A 19324-nucleotide genomic window follows, 5' to 3' on the forward strand; every position below is an offset into this window, starting at 1 on the left:
CGCTGCTGTGACAGTACCTGTTTGAGCCTCAGGTCCAGGACCCGAGGCCCAACTTCTGTGGAGGGGGCGTGGGCCTCCTTTTGGGTGGCCTCGGTTGGAGGCCAGTGGCCAGGGCAGCACCAGGAGCAGATGGGCTCAGGGTCCGACGCGCCCTGACCGCGCCCTAGGTCCCGAGGAGGGAGGGCGGGAGCCTCACTGGCACAAAGGCTTCTGGAACAACCATGGACACACCCTCCCTGCGGCTCCCCGTCGCCGGCTCTGCAGCTCTGGCAGCTCCTCTCTGGGTCCATTTCTAAGTCTGCCCACAGCTGTGGTTTCAGATGCTTGTGAAAACGCTTACTGTTGTTAAAGTGCCAGCAGCCGTGTCCAAGTTCACAGGTGTTGCCGCGTGTCTGAGCTGCGCCCCCCGCCTGCTGAGGCCGCCCTCGCGGTGCAGCCCCATGCCGGCCCCACCGTGTCCTCCGGGAAGCGGCTCCAAGGGCTCTGATGCCGTCCTGCTTGTCTTGCAGCAACAGAACTTCAAGCAGAAAGTCGTGGCCCTGCTGCGGAGATTTAAAGTTTCCGATGAGGTGCGTGAGCAGCCCCTCCCCCCGTGGCAGCCCCGCGTCCCGGTGCGGGGAGGGCTCTGGAGGCCAGTTCCGGCCAGGCCCCGCCCGGCTGCTCCCTCCCCCCGTGGCCCTCTGCACGCCACTGTCTTCTCCGGGAGCGAGGGTGATGGTGGCGCCTGCCCCCGGGGACACTTGAGGGGCAGGCAGAGGCCCCAGGTGATGCCTGCTGCGTTTCTTGACAGCTTGCTGCACGGATCTGGAGGAGAGCGGGACATTGTCTTTGCGGGGTGTGACCACGGGTTTTTGTGTTTTGTGTTTTTTTATAAATCAACTTTATTTTTTAGGGCAGTTTTAGGTTCACAGCACAACTGAGTACAGAAGTTTCCACGTGCCCTGTCACCCCACACACTGCCTCCCCATGATCAACATACTATGTGTTTTAAAATTTCTTCTTTTAGCTTTTTTCTAGTCTCCAAACGATGACTTTGTGTAACTGTGGTAACCAGAAAAAAAAAAAAATCTTTTTTTTTTAATGTGATCAGAGGAAAATTAGTCCCCAGGTTCTGTACCCACCCAGGAGAGGTGGCATTTAAGTATCGAAGCCCCAAGACATCGTCATCACACGTGTCATGATGGCCCGTAAAGCGAGCTGTGTGCTTCCCAGAAGCCGCGGCTATGCGTCCACGCGCGGTGGTGGGGCATCCTCTTGCAGCAGCTCTTAGCAGGTGCAGCTGCTCGAAATGGGCCCGGCTCAGCCACGGTCCTTCCCACACTGACCCACAGCGTCAACATGATTCCTGTCAAATCGCCAGCTGCCTTTTTGCAGAAACCAACAGCTAGTCCTGAAACTTACGTGGAAATGCAAGGGACCCAGAATCAACAAAACAATCGTGAAAAAGCACAAAGTTGGAGGACTCACCTGTCCATTTTCAAAACTTACCAAAAGCTACTGTCATCAGACTGTGATGGGTCAATGAAGTAGGGTTAAGAGTCCAGAAATAAATCCTTCTATTTATGATCAGTTGATTTTCGACAAGAATGCGAAGACCATTCAGTGGGGAGAAATATAGCCTTTTCAGCAAATAGTGTTGGAACAATTGGATATCTGCATACAAAAGAATGAAGTTGGACCCCTACCTCATGCCACAGCATACAAAAATTAACTCAAAATGGGTCAAAGATCTAACTGTATGAGCTAAAACTATAGACCTCTTAGAAGAAAACATAGGTGTATTGCGATCTTGGGTCAGGCAATGGTTTTTTAGATAATGACACCAAAAGCATGGCAAATGAAGAAAAAATAGGTAAGTTGGACTACATCAAAATTTAAACCTGCTGTGCTTACAATGCCATCAAGAAAATGAAACAACAGCCCACAGAATAGGAAAAAATTTTTTGCAAATCATATATCTGGGGCTTCCCTGGTGGTGAAGTGGTTCAGAATCCCCCTGCCAGTGCAGGGGACATGGATTCGAGCCCTGGTCTGGGAAGATCCCACATGCCGTGGAGCAACTAAGCCCATGCACCACAACTACTGAGCCTGCGCTCTAGAGCCCGCGAGCCACAACTACTGAAGCCCGTGCGCCACGACTACTGAAGCCTGCGCGCCTAGAGCCCGTGCTCCGCAACAAGAGAAGCCACCGCAGTGAGAAGCCCGCACGCCACAACGAAGAGTAGCCCCCGCTCGCCACAACTAGAGAAAGCCCGCACACAGCAATGAAGACCCAATGCAGCCAAAAATAGATAAATAAAATAAATTTTTAAAAAATCATATATCTGATAAGAGACTTGTATCCAGAATACATAAAGAACACTTACAACTCAAAAACAGAACAATGCAATTAAAAAGTTAATTGTCCACTTTAAAAATTGGGCAAAGGATCTGACTGGATAGTCCTCCAAAGAAGAAATACAGACAGCCAGTCAGCCCGTGAAGAGGTGCTTGGCGTCTCTCGTCTTTGGGGAACGCAGATCAGAACCACAGACTCCTCTTCATACCCACCAGGGCGGCCGTCACCAGGAACACGGAAGATAAGTGTCGACAAGGGTGTGTAGCAGTGGGAACGTGACACGTGCTGGAGGGAACGGAAGCGGTGCAGCCACTTTGGAGAACCCGCCAGCGGTGCCTCGGAAGGCTCGCCAGGCACCCAGCCGTCCCACTGCTGCGTCTTTCCCTATGAGAGATGGAAACACGTCCACACACAGACTGATAAGCATCACAGGAGCTTCACCTGTGGTGCAGACGCCGGGACCATCGCCCTGTCCTCCACCGGCCGTTGGTCAGACATGCTGTGACCCCCCGTGGGTGGCCCACTACCAAGAAGGAGCAGGCTGTGGGCACACACACTTACACACACACACACACACGTCACGCTGAGTGAGGGGAGGCTGCACGCGGAGCAGTTCCATCCACGTGCCGTCCTGGGAAAGGCCCGGTGCACGGGGGCTGGGTGGGGGGACCGCCGGGGGCAGGGGGCGCCTGGGGAGGGAAGCCTTTTACATCCTGATCGCGGTGGTGCCCCACCACAGCACACGCCGTCGTAGCGCCGCTTGGTGCTCTAAAGGGTGCGTTGGAGTGTTAAAGCTTCCGAGGCTGCGGAGAAGAGCCCCCTGCCCAGCGCCCGGGTGACTGGAGGTCCCCCAGGGACTGGCTGGTGGCGCAGGCTGGAGGAAGGGTGCTGGGCGGCCCGCGCCCTCCTCCCATCTGTCCTGCAGACGCCCCTTCCCACCGGGCCGGCCTCACACCTCTGATCGCACGTAGGTCCTGGACTCGGAGCAAGACCCTGCAGAGCACGTCCCCGAGGTGGAGGAGGACCTGGACCTTCTGTACGACACGCTGGACATGGAGAACCCCAGCGACAGCGGCCCCGACATGGAGGACGACGACAGCGTCCTCAGCACCCCCAAGCCAAAGCTCAGGTTGGCACAGCCGCTGGCCGGCGTAGGCCACCACGCCGGGGCACAGTGGACACGGCCGTCTGCTTTCAAAGCCGGAGGCTGGGAGGAAGTCCATCTTGGGGGTTGTCGGGGCCAGAGGGAAAGGTGGTTTGTGGGAAAGCAGGCCCTCGGGGGTGCAGGCTCTGGGGAGGGGAGGGCAGGAGCCGCGGACCCCAACGGTGCCCCAGATCTGCGGTGCTTCCAGAGGTGAGAAGTGGCGAAGTGACAGGGTCCAGTTTGCAGCTGGGAAAGGTCTCTCTGGGATCTGCTGGGAGCAGCTCGGGTCCTCCCTGCAGGAGGCCGTGGTGTTGGGGCAGGAGGGGAGCGGGCTGGGAAGTTGCGTGGAAGGCAGGGGCCCTGGGCGTGGGGCGGGTGGGATGTGGGCTGGGGAGGGGGTGCTGGCTGGGCATCACAGGAGGGGACCGGCGAGCGCCGGGCCACAGGGCTCTCCTTCCGATGGGGAGGTGAGGGGCGTGCTGGGGCCGCCCCCCAGGGGCACGGGTGCGGCGTGGCTGGTGCTGGAAGGGAGCCTGGGGGACAGGTGATGCGGGCGCTGACGGCCGGCCCGGTGGGGAGAGCGCACGGGTCTGAGTCCGCATCAGGAGCCGGTGGGGTGGAGGGGGTCCAAGTCAGAGGCGGGAAGGTCTGTGGACCGGTTGGTGTTTAAACTTAAAACAAGCATAAGTCAGACACAGGGAAGCACACACGAGAAAGGGGTGGCCACGTTGTCACCCGCCCTCCGGCTCCCGCCGCAGCCTCGCAGACCCGCCTCCCGGTGCAGGGTCCGCAGCTGCTGACCGGCGCCCTTGGACCCAAGCGCCCAGGTTTCCTCCTCTGGGAGGCTGGAGACTGTGGGCCCAGGTCAGGGTGTCGGCCACGGGCCTCCTGGGGGCTCAGCCAGGCAGCTGCAGGACGGGGCTCCTGCCTCCCTTCTACCTGCTGCCCCCGCCACCTTTAAGGCCAGCACGGTGGTCATGTCCCTCAGTATTAGCCCCCCGACCCCTCTCTGCCTTCAGCTGGAGAAGATCTCTGCTTTTATCAGCCGCCGTGGTTACCTCGGCCGCCCGGCTGACCCGGGCCGTCCCCGCCTGTAGCTCCCTCCATAATGTTAGCTGTGCCTGTAGGGCGAGCCCTGGCCAGCCAGCGTCCCAGTCCTGGGGCTGAGGCGTGGCGTCTCAGGCCTGACCCTCCTGCCACGCACCGTGGTCCCGCCCCACGTGGCTTTGTCACCAGACACTGCATGAGTCCCGCCCCTCGTTTTAGCTTGACCTCAGCTCCTGCACGCTGGCTGTGGGTTCCCCACCAGACAGGCCTCCAGCCCGGGTTTCGGGTGCAGCTGTCAACGTGTGCCGCCGGCCACCCCGCCAGGGCTAAGGCCGAGAGCGGATGGGGTTTCGGGGCACAGGTCTGCTCAGCTGCTCTCAGGCCCTCGGTGTCCTCGCCTGTGCCGTGGTCCTCGAGGGTGGGTTCCCTGCTCCGTGTCCGCCCCCGCCAGGCGCCGTGGCTGCGCCTTCAGCTTGGGGAGGCATTGGAGAATAACGCGCTCTCCGTCCGCGCCGCCCAGGCCGTACTTCGAAGGCCTGTCCCACTCCAGCTCGCAGACAGAGATCGGGAGCATCCACAGTGCCCGGAGCCAGAAGGAGCCCCCGAGTCCGGTGAGCGGCCCGGAACCAGGCAGCCCCGTGCTCCCACTGCGGTCCTCGGGTGGGGGTGGGGCGCGACCTCTTCCTTCCTGTCTGTCTGAGTCGCTCGAGGCGTCTTGCACATCGGTGCTGGACCAACCCAAGGCCAAGCGCGCTCCTGGCTTTTGGTGTGGCCCGAGTCCCCCTGCCAGGTTCCAGGTGACTGTCGTGGGGTGACCCTGAACCCACAGTCCAGGAAATCCTGGCCAGTCTCCCCAGGCTGCCTCCAAGCCCAGAACCCCCTGCCCAGAGGCGAGCCAGCCTCGGCGCCATGGTCGGACACAGCCTGATTCCCTCCCGTCTCGTCCACACAGGCCGACGTGCCCGAGAAGACGCGGGCCCTCGGAGGGAAGCAGCCAAGTGACAGCATCTCCGATTCCGTGGCCCATGTAAGCAGGCGGGGCCACGTTCACGGGTGCCAGGATAGAGCCCACTTACGTGCTGCCTTTAGGGGTCTGATCCCTGACCGGCAGGTCCACCTGCTTCCGCCACCCAGAACCTGTGCACAGAACCACGAGGGCGCCCCTGAACTCACCCCCACCCCAGGGAGGGGGCCCGGTTTCACCCCATGCCAGGGAAACGGTCAGGGCCCCTGGATTCACCCCACCCCAGGGGGACGGTCAGGGCCCCCCGGATTCATCCCACCCCAGGGGGACGGTCAGGGCCCTCCAGATTCACCCCCGCCCCAGGGGGACGGTCAGGGCCCCTGGATTCACCCCACCCCAGGGGGACAGTCAGGGCCCCCCTGGATTCACCGCCGCCCCAGGATATGGTTAGGGCTCCCTGGATTCACCCCCACCCCAAGGGGGTGGTCAGGGCCCCCCGGATCACCGCACCCCAGGGGCATGGTCAAGGCCCGCCCTGGATTCACCCCAGCTCTGGGGGGCAGCAGGCGTCCCCACACTTCCCTGTCAGGCACGGCCCGTGAACACCACGGCTGGTTCCTGCTGCCCTTGTGAGGGTTCTCAGGGAAGGTCCCGAGGAGGTTTGGGGAGGGTTGGTGCTGGTCTCCCGGTGGCAGCCAGGACTGGGAGCCCTGTGGTTGGAGGGTGAAGTCAGCTCGCGTCCCAGGGCAGCACGTGGCCGTGTCCACACGCAGGGAGCCCCCAGACCAAGAGAGGCCTAAGCAGTCTCACCCAAACCAAGGCCCCTCTGGCACAGGAGTGCACGGCCGAGAGGAGGCCCTGGAGGGGCGTGTGTTCCTGACCAGCGCCATTCTCTGCCCATCAGAGCCCACCCGCCCCGGGGGAGCAGCCAGCCCAGCCCGAGGACAGCCCGGAGGTGGAGACCTCTGCCCTGGACATGTTCACCGAGAAGCTGCCACCCAGCGGGCGGATCACCAAGACAGAGTCTCTGGTCATTCCCTCCACCAGGTGACTGGCCGCCCGGGGAAGCCATCAGCCCAGCGGTGCCTGTGTGGGCCAGTGTGGGAGGGACCGTCTGACCGGATGAGCGTCACCCGGGAAGCGCTCAGGTCTCCAGGCCCGTCCCGGGAGGTCCACGTTGGACCCCCACTCCCCATCTGCACCTAACTAGCCGCCTGCAGGCCTGACCGGGCCGAGGTGTGGCTGCCTGCTCCAAGGGCAGGGGAGGTCCCGCTGTCCTTGACTCACGTTGTCCTGGACCAGGGACCTTACGAGTGCAGCAGGGCTTGTGCTAGGTGCCGCTGGGCGCCGGAGCACGTAGGGTGTGCCCTGCTGAGCCCACGTGCGCTGCGTCGGGAGAGCTGGACCCAGCGCCTGTGTGGACGGGCACAGCAGCCCTCACGGAGTGTGAGGGGTCCAGCACAGGACGTCTGCGGGGCGGGGGGCAACTGGGCCGGGGTCCCGAGGCCCCTGCCTCCCAGAGTGGGTCATGTGATTGGGTGAGCACAGCATCGAAAGCTGGGGTCTGAGTTGCAGTGACCTCGGGTGGCTTCCTGGTGGTGGACGAGCCTTCTGGGTCCCTCACGTGCCCTCTTCCCCTCCCCCACCTCGGTCAGGTCCTTGCCCCGGCTCTGCTGCTCTTGGGCACTTGGGCACCCACCCTCGCCCTCTGAGCTGTCGTGCGTGGTCACCTTCCACCTCCCCCCCAACCCCCGGCCGCAGTTGGCCACATGCCCACTACTGCCTCAGGGCCTCGGATCCCACCCCACAGCTCGCCGCGCCCCTGGAGGGCCACAGAGCTGGCGTGGGCCTCCCCCCCTGCCCTCTCCCGGGGCTGCGGTCCCGTGCAGCCGACACTCAACACGCTGCATCAGGCCTTACGCCCCGATTTTCAAGTGTGGGACCCCACGGATCAGCCCTCACTGCCCACCGCCTGCCCGCCACCCCACGCAAGTCTACTCACAGAAACGAGAAACAAAACCCAGCATTAATACGGCATTTGGTGTTGAAACCCCCAGCCTAGATTTTCACCCGACGGCAGCCCCTGCCCCGGCGTGAGACCCAGCGGGACAGGCACCTCGAGCACCAGGGTGCCCTGTCTTGTTTCTGTGACAGGAATTTTCCAGAAGCGGTGGGTCTGGGTGCTGGCACTGACCTGGCGGGGGCGCGCAGAGGCCGGTGTCAGGACGGGGAGGCGCTCCAGGATGCCGGGCACCGGGCTGCACCAGGCTGTGTCCAGGGCGTGGGAGGTCTCGGTCCCCGCAGGTGCCCCTCGGGCCCTCGGGGGTTGGGGGGCTCTGTGTGGCCTCCGGCCCTGCTGCCTGGCAGCGCACACCACCATCCTCAGCTGCCTCTGCTGCTGGGTGGCCCTTGCCTGGGGCAGCGCGTGCCTGCGGGCTGCCCCAGCCTCTTCCTTCCCCCGCAGGTCCGAGGGGAAGCAGGCCGGCCGCCGGGGCCGGAGCACGTCGCTGAAGGAGCGGCAGCCGGCGCGTCCGCAGAATGAGCGGGCCAACAGCCTGGACAACGAGCGCTGCCCGGACACTCGGAGCCCGCTGCAGGTGGGTGCGCTGCCCAGCGCGGGGACCCCGGCCCCCCCACCCCCGGCTGGCCCAGGGCGGGCCAGCTCCGAGGCGAGGGCGCCTGTCCTGCACCTGGAGGGCTTGTCGGGACAACCCCCTGCCGCTGCTCCTGCCGCCCCGCTGCCCGTGGGCTGCAGTGGCCCTGCAGCACCTTCAGCCCCGTGGCCGCGTCTGAGCGCAGAGGGGACTGAGTGCTCCCAGGTGGCTGCTGGAGAGGGAGTGGGCTGAGCAGGTGAGGGGGCGGGCGCAGCTCCCCTCACGCTGGGTTCGGCGGGCTCTGTGTCAGATCCCCAGGAAGACTGTGTATGACCAGTTAAACCACATCCTCATCTCCGATGACCAACTCCCCGAAAACATCATTCTTGTCAACACCTCGGACTGGCAGGGGCAGGTGGGGAGGGGCGGCGCATCCTCCCGCAGAGAGGAGGGGGGAGGGGGCGGTGCATCCTTCCGCAGGGGGGAGGGGGGAGGGGGCGGCGCATCCTCCCCGCAGGGGGTAGGGGGGAGGGGGCGGCGCATCCTCCCCGCAGGGGGGACGGGGCAGGGGCAGCGCAGCCCCTCTGCAGGGTGGAGCGTCCTGGGGCTGGGCGTCCTCCCCGCAGGATGGAGTGGCGGGGGTGTCTGGCCAGCCTTGCCTGTTCGAGGACCCTGACCGAGGCGCGCTCACAGGCCAGGCTGGTGGTGGGTGGCTCGGAGGCTCACCCTCCCCCGCCCCCCAGTTCCTCTCAGACGTCCTGCAGCGGCACACGCTCCCCGTGGTGTGCACGTGCTCTGCTGCCGACGTCCAGGCGGCCTTCAGCACCATCGTCTCTCGGATACAGAGATAGTGAGTCCCACACCCTCCGTGGCTGCCGCGGGGCACCGCCGCCCGGGAGTCCGTGGGGATCTCTGCACCCCAGCGTTGCGTGTGGCTCTGTCCTGCCGACCCGCAGTCTTGCCAGAGCGGGGTGGAGAGCAGCGGCCCAGGCGGGAGCTTCCTCAGCGCTGGGGGGACCCCGGGCGGGTCTGGGGGGCCTGGGTTCCGGTGGCTCCGTCGGCGTGGGCCGCGGGAGAGGCCGGGTGGAGGGGAGCAGGGGCGCCCCGGGGCCTCCCTCGCGGCGCGGCCGGCTCCCTGAGGCGCCTGTTCCCTCTCGTCCTGCCTGCGGGGCCGCAGCTGCAACTGCAATTCCCAGCCCCCGACCCCCGTGAAGATCGCCGTGGCGGGGGCGCAGCATTACCTCAGCGCCATTCTGCGGCTCTTCGTGGAGCAGCTGTCCCACAAGACCCCCGACTGGCTGGGCTACATGCGCTTCCTCGTCATCCCGCTGGGTGAGGGGCGCTCTTGGTTCCGCAGGAGCCACGCAGGTGCCCGGCAGCGGTGTCCGCCCTCCGAGCGCCCGCAGGCCCCGCAGCTTGGGCGACTCGATGCCGGCTGGGATTTGTTGTCAAAATGCCAAGCAGGGGTTGGTTATTAACCTCTTAAAGTTATCAAAATCCTCTGCAAATCAAAACCAAAATCCCATTTTTTGGCTTACACAATATGTTGCAAACAAATCTGTCTCCTGGAAAGGGCTGAGGTCTAGAGGAGACCCCTCCCCGCAGCGCGAGAGGCCGTCTGGTCTGCAGGACACACCTTGGTCCGGCCGAGTGATCTGTGTGCCAAGGAGGCCGAGAAGCCGCTTCCTTGGGGACCGGGGGCTGGGGACCGAGGTCATCGGGGCGGCGCGGAACTGCGCGCGGGGTCCGCACGCCCTGACGCTCTCCCCTCGCTCGCAGGCTCCCACCCGGTGGCCAGATACCTGGGCTCTGTGGACTACAGGTACAACAACTTCTTCCAGGATCTGACCTGGAGAGACCTGTTCAGCAAGCTGGAGGCCCAGAGCGCCGGTGAGGCCCGGGCGCCGGCCGCGCCCCTTGCGCCCACGCTGCCACGCCCCTCATGCGCGTGCCCACGTCGCCACGCCCCCCCAGCCCTGACGCACACCCCACCAAGCCTCCGTGAGAACCTGAGTCACTCGCTGTCCCCTGAGACGCGACCTGTGTGCCTGCCTTTTTCTTAGGCCCCTGGGGGGGCCTGAGCGCCTGGGAGGGAGGTGGGGTCAGCGGGCAGGGCCAGTGGAGCCTCGGCCAGGATGCTTCCCTTTGCCCACCGTGAGCCGCAGAGGTCCTTGGCGACCGGGCCCCCGGGGAGGGCTCTTCAGGACTCGGACAGGCCTCGCTGCCCTCCCCAGGACCCCGTGGGGGTGGCGGCCAGAGGAGCCGCTCAGCCGCCCCCAGCATGGCCGCCTGGATTCGGGGTGCTGGCGTGCAGCACCCCACGAACCCCTTCTGGTCTCCTCGTGCAGTGCAGGACACGCCGGACATTGTGTCGAGGATCACGCAGTACATCTCGGGGGCCAACTGCGCCCACCAGCTGCCCATCGCGGAGGCCATGCTGACCTACAAGCAGAAGAGGTACCTCGTGGGGCCTGGGCGGGCGTGGGGCGGCGGCAGCGACCCGCGGTCCCTCTGCGGTCTCGGCGGGCAGCCCGCAGTTCTCGCCGTCCCAGCTCCTTGGGTTGCTCATTGGGCTCTGCGGGAGGGAAGCCGAGCTGGGATCGGGGGGAGCCTGTGAGCCATCCGAGCAGCCCCCAGTTCTCCTCGACCACCGCACCCTTTCCCAACGTGAATCGGAGTTAGAATGGGCTGGTCGCTTTTTCTTTCTCTTTGTATGTGTTTGAACTTCCGGTAATAAAAGTTACAAGAATAGTGGTCCTGGTGCTTGGCCCCCCAGCAGCGACCTGCTTTCTCCAGCCTGGGCACGCGCTCCTCCAACAGCGGGGCTTCCTGGCAGGAAGACCCGTTTCTCACCCCGCCCAGTGCAGGACGGTGGTCAGGGGCCGTGCCCAGGACGAGGTGGGGCTGGGCGCACAGGTTGGGGGATCGAGCGGCCCCTTAGCCAGCCCCCGGACAGAGGCGCCCCGGGTGGGGAAGGGCAGGAATAGGCAGACCACGGCCGGGCTGATGAAGTACAGCTCCCCCGCTCCCTTTGGGGGACGGTGCACGGCTTCCAAGGCGGAGGTAGAATCGAGCCAAAGCCTCTGCAGGCGCCCAGCGCACAGCCTAGCGCCAGGTTCCCGGCTCTTCCTCTGCGAGGGGCACGGGGACCGCTGTGCTGGTGCCGTGCCTGGGGTGCCTCGCCGCACCTGAGCACCTGATAACGCCATGTTTTTCTCTTTGGTGGCTTTCTGAAAAGGAGAAAGAACTTTCATTTTGACTTTACCCTCAGGTACCGCTGTCCCTGGGGCCGCGCCCCCTTCCGCCCGCTGGCTGGTCTTTAGGGCTGTTTAGCAGTGTCAGCAGGTGGGGTGCGTCCTCAGGTTTCCATCCCCCATTGTCCGCTTCCCCGCCAGGAGTCAGGAGGGGAGGCCTCCGTCAGGTGGGCCCCGGTGCGCTGCCAGCTGCCCTAGCCAGGCCTGCACTCTCGGGCCCCCACCCAGCTGCAGCGACAAAAGCCTGCTGCCTGCAAGTCGCTGGGCGGGCTCTTTGTTTCAGTCCTGAGTTTGGGTTTAACAAGTGGCCGATTGAGCTTCTCCCTGAGTTGCTCATCTCTGAAGCCTGGCGGCGCTCCCTCTTAGAGTAGCAGCAGGGGCTGGTTTCACCCCGAGAGCTGCCGGGGGCCGGCACCTCTCCGGCTGCGGGCTTTGCTCCCAGCACGTGGTGCGAGCAGCTGCGGGAGGCTGGTGCTCCTGCTGACCCTCCACGTGGGGGCGCTGAGGAGAGGGCATGGGGAGCTCGCTCCGGGTGACGGCAGTGCTCAGTGGCCAGCTCCAAGCCCCCGCCACCCCGCACCCAGGCGGCAGAGAGCAGCTCCGGCCGAGTTTACCTGGAAGGGACCGCTGCACACGGCGAAGTGCTTTTCTCCCCCGAGGAGGCTCCACCCTCGGTTTGGCTGTCCGTTGGGAGCTGAGCTCCGGATGCTCCCAGAGCTGCCCTTTCACACAAGGCTCCTGCCTGCCTGGCATCCTGCACTGGGTCCCTCAGGGTGCTTCTCTGCCCTGGGTCTCAGGTTATTTGCTCTCCTGGGAAAGCCCCCCAGGGAGGGTCCTTGGGTCCCCAGTGGCCTCTCTGCTGGGCCCTGGGGCAGACCAGGAGGAGGGGGTCTAAGCTCGTTCGACTGTCCTGCTAAACAAGCCTCAGGGGCTAGAGAAAGACCAGCCGCGGTGTGCCTTGCTGACCCCCCAGGCTGTCCTGTGGGCCTGCACCGGCTTCCCTCCCCTCCCCACCCCACCCCCCCTTAGCCGAGGCGCCAGGAGTCCACGGCGAGCTTCGCTGCCTGGGCCACAGCTTCTCGACTGTGCTGCGGTTGGCGCTCGCGAGCCTCGGGCCGGGGCTTAGGCGACCCCGAGCCTCCTCCGTGCCTCCCGCCCCCGCCTCCGCGTTACAGTGGTGACACCAGTACGGGGGGTCGGGTGGGGGCTCCCGATGCCCTGGGTTGAGCCCTGTGAAGGCAGCGCGCCATCCACGCTTGGAGCCCGGGGCTGGAGGGGTAGCAGGTCGGCCTTTGCCTGCTGTGACAGAGGACAGGCTGCTGTCCACCTGGAGGGGCCAGGAGACCCAGGAGAGGGTGGGCAGCGGGCATGGCCCTTCCGGTCCCTCTCCAGCCCAGGCCCCGAGAGGGCACCTGCAGGGCGGAGCCTATCTGCTCAGCGCCAGCGCCCGGCCTGGGGTCAGACCCGCCATCGGTCCCCCCGGGCAACCGCTGGAGGGCTGCCCAGCGCCTCCACTCCGGCCTCGTGTGGGCTGCGCCCCCTCAGCTTCCAAGCCCCCCCCCACCCCGTGTCAAGTAGAGGCGCGCTACACCTCCCCCCACGTGCGGGTCTCAGGAGCCACGCCCAGGGGCCCTGCCGCAGAGCCACGGCTCAAGCCCTAGGAGTCCTGTCCGCTGCCCCTGCCAAGAACACGTGTGCCCCTCCGCATCCAGGGTCCAGGTTGAGGGGTCTCGGTGGAAGCTGGTGTCACCCCCGTCTCGCCAGGCGCGTGCCGCGTGCTGGATGTGGTCTGCATGGCCCAGGGGCACGGCTTGGCTTCGGTGTTTGTGGCGTGCAGTCTCCCGAGTCCCATCTCTTGAGGCCCCCACTTGCCTGCCTTCCTGCGTGCCGATCCTGGGGCGGAGGGGCGGGGGTGGGCAGTGGCTCGCTGAGGGTGGGAGCCCTGAGGGCCCGAGACTCCCGTGCGCTGGGCCAGGAACCCCACCCGGCTTCCTGCTTCTTGCCACCCTGCATGCAGAGGAGGTCTGGGCGCAGGATTTGGGTTGTTTCATTGCTTGAAATGAAAAAAGAGAAGTTTTCTCTTCCAACTGTACTCTCCTTGCAACGGGGAGAGAGACTGGTAATCTGGTTATTTTCAATTGGATGGACTGAACTTGTAGGGTCTTTCACCCAAAGATGTTTGCTGTCTCTTTTGCGAAGGTGGGGTGGGTGGTGCTGGGGCAGAGGTCGTGGATGCCCACTTCCCGGGGACGCCCGGGGGGGGGGGGGGGCGGCTCCTGCCGGTGGGTGCCGTGGCTCTGGGTGTGGGGCGGCACCTCCTGCCAGGACCAGCCTGACAGCGCTGTGTGCTGGCCCCTGGGCCACGGTCACTTGGCCAGCTGGTGGCCACACCTCACGGGGAGCGCCAGCCAGGTGCAGGCCTCTGCCCCCCACAGGGGCAGGGAGGGGAGGGCCTCCTGAAGGCTCTGGCGACGTGGGGCTCCTGGTCCCGGGAACTGGTGCCCAGGGAGGCCCCCCAACAGCCTGCTTGGAGCAGAGGCTTCTCCCCGAGTGACACCCCTGGGCCCCTGCCTTGCGTGGCACGCACGTGTGGACTTACCCGCAGAGGAGTCGATCTTTGACGACAGGCTCTGGTTTAGGGAGATGAGACAAGTGGAACTGGGAGGTCAGCTCGGAGAGCAGGCCCGCGGCTGGGTGGACGCCGCCAGCCGAGGAAGCGGGGAGGGGGCGCCTATCTTCCCTGAAGCTGGGGGAGGGACAGAAGGCCCAGGACCGGCCCCGCCCTGGGGACCTACACGGAGGGGGCCGAGAGAGAGGCGCTCTCCCAGCCGCTGGTGGAGCCTCGGTCCTGCGGGAGAGCCCCGCGGACCACAGGCCAGGCTAAGGCAGACACCAGGCGGGGGCAGCTTGCTGCCAGCTGAGCCACAGGAGCGGCCCTGGCTGGGGAAGAGGGGGAGGAAGAGACAGGGGTTTGCACCCCCTTGGCTCCTGCCAACGCCCACACCCAGGGCCCTTGGACACTGGATGCCTTTGCCACCGATGGGCCGTGACCAGCGGTTCCGGCGAGGCTGAGGTTCTGCCAGAAGTCCTGCAGAGCCCGTGGGCACAGTACAGCAGCACAGCCCACAGAGCCTTGGTCTCGCCCTCGGGCTACCCTTGGGGCATCGTTCTGTTAGAACGTGACATGTGCGCCCCATCACCGAGGCCAAAGTCCTGGAAATAGGCCCGCCCCACAGTGGGCACCAGCTTTACCCAGACCATCTGGGAGAAAACCTTCCTAGCCTGGCTTGGGACAGTCACCCCCGATCACTGGCGGAGGCCCAGACTGCTCCTGGGGCATCCTGGGGGCACAGAAAGCCGGCCTGTCTTGGGACTCAGTGAATGGGGCCAGCAGGAAGACCTTTGGGCTGGGCTGGGCTGGCTGCCCTGAGCCCCAGGCCCCCAGGAGAGTGGCAGATTCCTGGGCGAGGCTGCACTCTCCACCCTTCCCCTCTGGGCTGTCCCGTGGGCCTCGGGACCTCTGTGCAGAGATGCGTTTGCCCTTCCTCTATGTCAGAAGGGTTTGCGGGTCCGAGGTCCAGGCCAGGCGTCCTGCGGGAGGGTGGGAGCGAGGCAGTGGGTGGGGCAGGGCCACTCCGCAAGGGCCTGTCCCTCGGGGAGAGCGCTAACTGTCTGTTTCCCTCGTCTTAGCCCCGACGAAGAGTCCTCTCAGAAGTTCATTCCCTTCGTAGGGGTGAGTACTGCTCGGGCAGGCAGCGCCTTGCCCAAAGCTTTCCTGCCGCTTGGCTGGCTCCACCTGCTGCTGGGAGGCCGTTTATCTGCCAAGAGGTCTTTTATAATCAGTCTGTTCTTGCATTAACTTGATATGTTCCAGAACCTTCCTCACCAGTTTGAGCTGAGGACTTGCCTTATACATTTCTCCCACCCTAAAGCTCTCTGTTTCTTCTTGTTGAGTGGGGGGGTGAGCCCAGGCGTATCGCTGCCCCGGCTCTGCTGCGGCCTGACGTGTGGAAGCAGGCAGCCCACCTGGGAGTGAGGGTCCAGTTCTCAGCACCGTCCTGGGTGTCCGGGGCCAGTGTGAGGCTCGGCTCTTCAGGGGGTACCGAGGGTCGGCGGGCCTCGGGACAGGCCCCGCCTGGGGTGGGGGCAGAGGGCTGCCTCTGTCCTTTGGGAGCCGCAGGGCAGGCTTGCTCGGCTGGGATCATCCCTGTAAGCCGGGAGGTTTTGCTTTTTCCCACTGCCAAGGAGTAAGGGCTACTCCTCGCCAGCCAGGCCGCGCGTCCACAGCCTGTGGTCCCGCCGTGGTCTCCAGCCCAGCGTCTGCTGTGAGAGCCGTACGGCCGCCTGGCAGGCAGCAGGGCCTCTAGGCCGTGGTTCAGTCTGCTCAGGCGTCAGGTGGCTGCTGGCTGTACTTGGAGGGTGCTGGTCCGGAGCAGCCTGTCCTGAGGAAGCTGCTGCAGTGACAGGAGGGCCTGTCCCGCTGGCTGCACTTGAGATGCCACCGTGTGACCGAGGCAGGAGCCGTTGTCGTGATTTCTTTCACGTGACACAGCTCCCGCCCTGGTCGGGGTGGGGCCGGGCCCCCCCGGCAGCCCACGCGGGTTTGGTGCAGGCCCCAGGGCTGCCTTTGTGCCCCGCTGGGCAGGGCTGCCTCGCTCCAGCACCTGACCCGCTGACGTCTGCGCCCGCCAGTCTCACGGGCACGCAGTTTGCTGAGTCCAGGGAGTGGGACCTGAGAGGTTCGCCCGTGGAGGGAGGGCGCCAGTCCTGCCGGAGACCACATGTGTCCCGAATGCTGGCCACAGGTCAGGGCCAGGCCAGGGGCCGGCTGGCAGCCCTCGTCCCAGGAGTGCAGGATGGCCACAGAGCTTGCTTTAATTCAAGGGCGTCTCCCAAACACGCCCCTGGCACAGGGCGGTCCCTCAGCAGGTCCCACCCAGGCGGTGGCTCCCTGGAGCTTAGCTCTGCCGCACAGACCGAGGGGCTGGACCTGGCTCGGCCCCAGGAGCTCCTGGGGGATGGGGGACATGGAGGACGGGTGGTAGGAAAACAGGTCCCTGCCCGGGTGTGGAGTCCCAGCACCACCCCCGCGCCACTGCCAGCAGCGTCCTGTTGCCTTCTAGGTGGTGAAGGTTGGAATAGTGGAGCCGTCTTCGGCCACGTCAGGTAACTCCATCATCCCTGCACGGGGGGCTGGGACGCAGGAGGGCCGGGGCAGTCTCAGCACCAACACGCACCTTGCTGCCGGGCTTCTGTTCCCCCTGGATGGGCCACCCCTGACCCTGAGCGGGGGGGTTGGGGGGTCTCCCGCTTCCCGCACACACCCCCACCCAGCCCACAGCTGCCTGGCCTCCCTGCCACGTCTGGGTCCAGAGGGCCTGGGGCTGCTTGGGGCAGAGCAGCGGGGGAGCTCAGCGCTGCCCCCCGACTCCTTCCCAAGGTGACTCAGATGACGCGGCCCCCTCGGGCTCCAGCGCACTCTCGTCCACCCCGCCGTCCACATCTCCCGCGGCCAAGGAGGCCTCACCCACCCCGCCCTCCTCCCCGTCGGTGAGCGGGGGCCTGTCCTCCCCCAGGTAAATGCAGCCATGTGGGCGGACGCTGCCCACCAGCTCACGCCGTCCGTCCCCCCAGCGCAGCAGGGGCTGTGCTGAGAACACTGGCGGTTCCTCGTGGTCCCTGGCCGGACCCGGGGGTGCCAGGAAGCAGAGGGTCAGGGCGGAAGGTGGGCTCAGCGGCCCCGCAGAGGCCGTGGTGGTGTCCACCCAGGCTCATCAGACAAGTGAGTTGGGGCGCTGGACCGCTCAGTCCTGGCCTGGTGTCTCCCCACCTCGCCCCACCCCCTGCATTCCTAGGGATGGGAGCTACAGAGTATAAATACGGGGTGCTCTGCGCACAGAGGGGATTTTGGAAACTCAGATGTGAGTAGAAGGCGTGGCGACAGTGGGTGGGGGGTCCGCAGCCCTTCTCGGCTGCCCTCGGGGCTCTCGTGAGCAGAACTCACCCAGGCAGGACTGCCCCAGGGTCGGGGAGGACTTGGGCCCTGAGGCCGCACCTCCAAGGGGGCGGTTGGCCTGGGCCCTCCAGACAAAGCGGCAGCGTGGGCGGGCGGCAGGTCTGGGCACTCCTGGGTGACCCCAGCATCGTGACTACACTGGAGCCACGGGCGCAGACGGGGCTGCCCCAGGAGACCGGGACGGCCCGCCAGCGGGCTCTGGGCCCCGAGCTCCCCTCCGTCCTCAGCCACTGCCAGCGGCCCCCCGACGTCGGGCAGCACAGGCACCAGCAGGCGCCTCCTCGCCTGTGCCAGCCGCGGGGGTGCTGCCGTCACCCGCTGAGGACGGAGGGGTGAGCCTCCCTCGTCTTTCACAGCCAGGGCGTCGGCGCCGAGCTGATGGGGCTGCAGGTGGATTACTGGACGGCAGCCCAGCCCGCAGACAGGAAGAGAGATGCGGAGAGGAAGGACCCGCCCACCACCAAAAACACACTCAAGTGCACCTTCCGGTCTCTCCAGGTCAGCAGGCTGCCCAGCAGCGGCGAGGCTGCGGCCACGCCCACCATGTCCATGACCGTGGTCACCAAGGAGAAGAACAAGAAGGGTGAGGTGGGGAGGCGGGCTGGCTGTCGGGACAATCGAAGGGGCCGCCCGGGCAGGCCCCGAGGGCACCACAGGCCTGGGGGCCGCTTCTGACCAGAGCCCCGGGCAAAGGCCTCCCGGTGGGCGGGTGGTGGCAGGCAGGGTCCGTGCGGAAGGGGGTCCAGATGAGCAGGGTCCAAGGGCCGAGGTGCGCCCACAGCCCCTGCTAGCCCCCCACCCCTGAGGGACAGCGGGAGGACAGCACAGCCCCTTTTCCTCCTAGTGATGTTCTTGCCCAAGAAAACCAAGGACAAGGATGTAGAGTCCAAAAGCCAGTGCATTGAGGGTATCAGCCGGCTCATCTGCACCGCCAAGCACCAGCAGAACATGCTGCGGGGTGAGCGCTGCCTCCCTCCCTGCCTCCCTCTCTCCCTCTCCCTCCTCTCCCTCCCTCCCTCTCCCTCCTCTCCCTCCCTCCCTCTTCCTCCTTCCCTCCCTCCTCTCCCTCCCTCCTCTCCCTCCCTCCTCTCCCTCCCTCCTCTTCCTCCCTCCCTCTCCCTCCCTCTCCCTCCCTGCCTCCCTCCCTCCCTCCCTCTCTCCCTCTCTCCCTCCCTCCCCCTCCTCTCCCTCCCTCTCCCTCCCTCCCTCCCTCTCTCCCTCTCCCTCCCTCCCTCCCTCCCTCCCTCTCCCTCCCTCCCTCTCTCCCTCTCCCTCCTCTCCCTCCCTCCCTCTTCCTCCCCTCCCTCCTCTCCCTCCCTCCTCTCCCTCCCTCCCTCTCTCCCTCTCTCCCTCTCCCTCCTCTCCCTCCCTCTCTCTCCCTCTCCCTCCTCTCCCTCCCTCCCTCTCCCTCCTCTCCCTCCCTCCCTCTCCCTCCCTTCCTCTCCCTCCTCTCCCTCCCTCCCTCTCTCCCTCCCTCTTCCTCCCTCCCTCTCTCCCTCCCTCTTCCTCCCTCCCTCTCCCTCCCTCCCTCTCTCCCTCCCTCCCTCCCTCTCTCTCTCTCTCTCTCTCTGTCCCCCAGCGGGAGTTGGGGGGGAGGCGGTAGGATATGGAAGTAAACCAGAGCCGAACTGGGTAGCTTTTCTAAGCTCACATCAGGAAATGCTTTTGTTTGCTATGAAGTCATATTACGTAGTTTGAGCTTTGAACACACGTGGATGAGGCTATTTGTGTGCGTGGAGTGGCTTTTCCAATTCTGAGAAGTAATTTCTCAGTCCTTTGTGCTTTATCTCAGACTCTCTATAGAAGATACTCTGCGACTAACAGAATATGGAGCTCTCGAGATTTTTCTTTTTTCACAAGCTCGAGTCTGACCACAGTGGCCAAGAACCACCCTGGCCTGCCTCTGTTGATTTTCTGCTTTAAGTGGAGAGTGTTTTAAATTGGGTTTGCAGACCCCTGCTGAGGCA

At 65.1% G+C, this 19324-nt stretch overlaps 1 protein-coding gene across 6 annotated transcripts in view; it reads left to right on the forward strand.

Moving 5' to 3' along the window:
• Window positions 1-19324, forward strand: part of PACS2 (phosphofurin acidic cluster sorting protein 2) — a 63760-nt gene that overhangs the window by 41096 nt on the left and 3340 nt on the right. For 2 of the 6 annotated variants that reach the window (XM_057543153.1, XM_057543154.1), the window contains exons 8-24: window positions 510-569; window positions 3310-3467; window positions 5050-5140; window positions 5482-5556; window positions 6398-6540; window positions 7958-8090; window positions 8398-8502; window positions 8831-8937; window positions 9265-9419; window positions 9867-9977; window positions 10436-10544; window positions 11326-11358; window positions 15032-15074; window positions 16465-16507; window positions 16782-16917; window positions 17714-17940; window positions 18202-18315. In XM_057543153.1, coding sequence (XP_057399136.1) covers window positions 510-569; window positions 3310-3467; window positions 5050-5140; window positions 5482-5556; window positions 6398-6540; window positions 7958-8090; window positions 8398-8502; window positions 8831-8937; window positions 9265-9419; window positions 9867-9977; window positions 10436-10544; window positions 11326-11358; window positions 15032-15074; window positions 16465-16507; window positions 16782-16917; window positions 17714-17940; window positions 18202-18315 — 1843 coding nt within the window. Of the gene's footprint in view, window positions 1-509; window positions 570-3309; window positions 3468-5049; window positions 5141-5481; window positions 5557-6397; window positions 6541-7957; window positions 8091-8397; window positions 8503-8830; window positions 8938-9264; window positions 9420-9866; window positions 9978-10435; window positions 10545-11325; window positions 11359-15031; window positions 15075-16464; window positions 16508-16781; window positions 16918-17713; window positions 17941-18201; window positions 18316-19324 lie in introns of those variants that run through there. The other 4 variants (XM_057543156.1, XM_057543155.1, XM_057543157.1 and 1 more) reach the window with 3 other exon arrangements.

Source organism: Balaenoptera acutorostrata, chromosome 3 (genome assembly GCF_949987535.1).
Source record: "Balaenoptera acutorostrata chromosome 3, mBalAcu1.1, whole genome shotgun sequence".
NCBI classification, from domain to species: Eukaryota; Metazoa; Chordata; class Mammalia; order Artiodactyla; family Balaenopteridae; genus Balaenoptera; species Balaenoptera acutorostrata.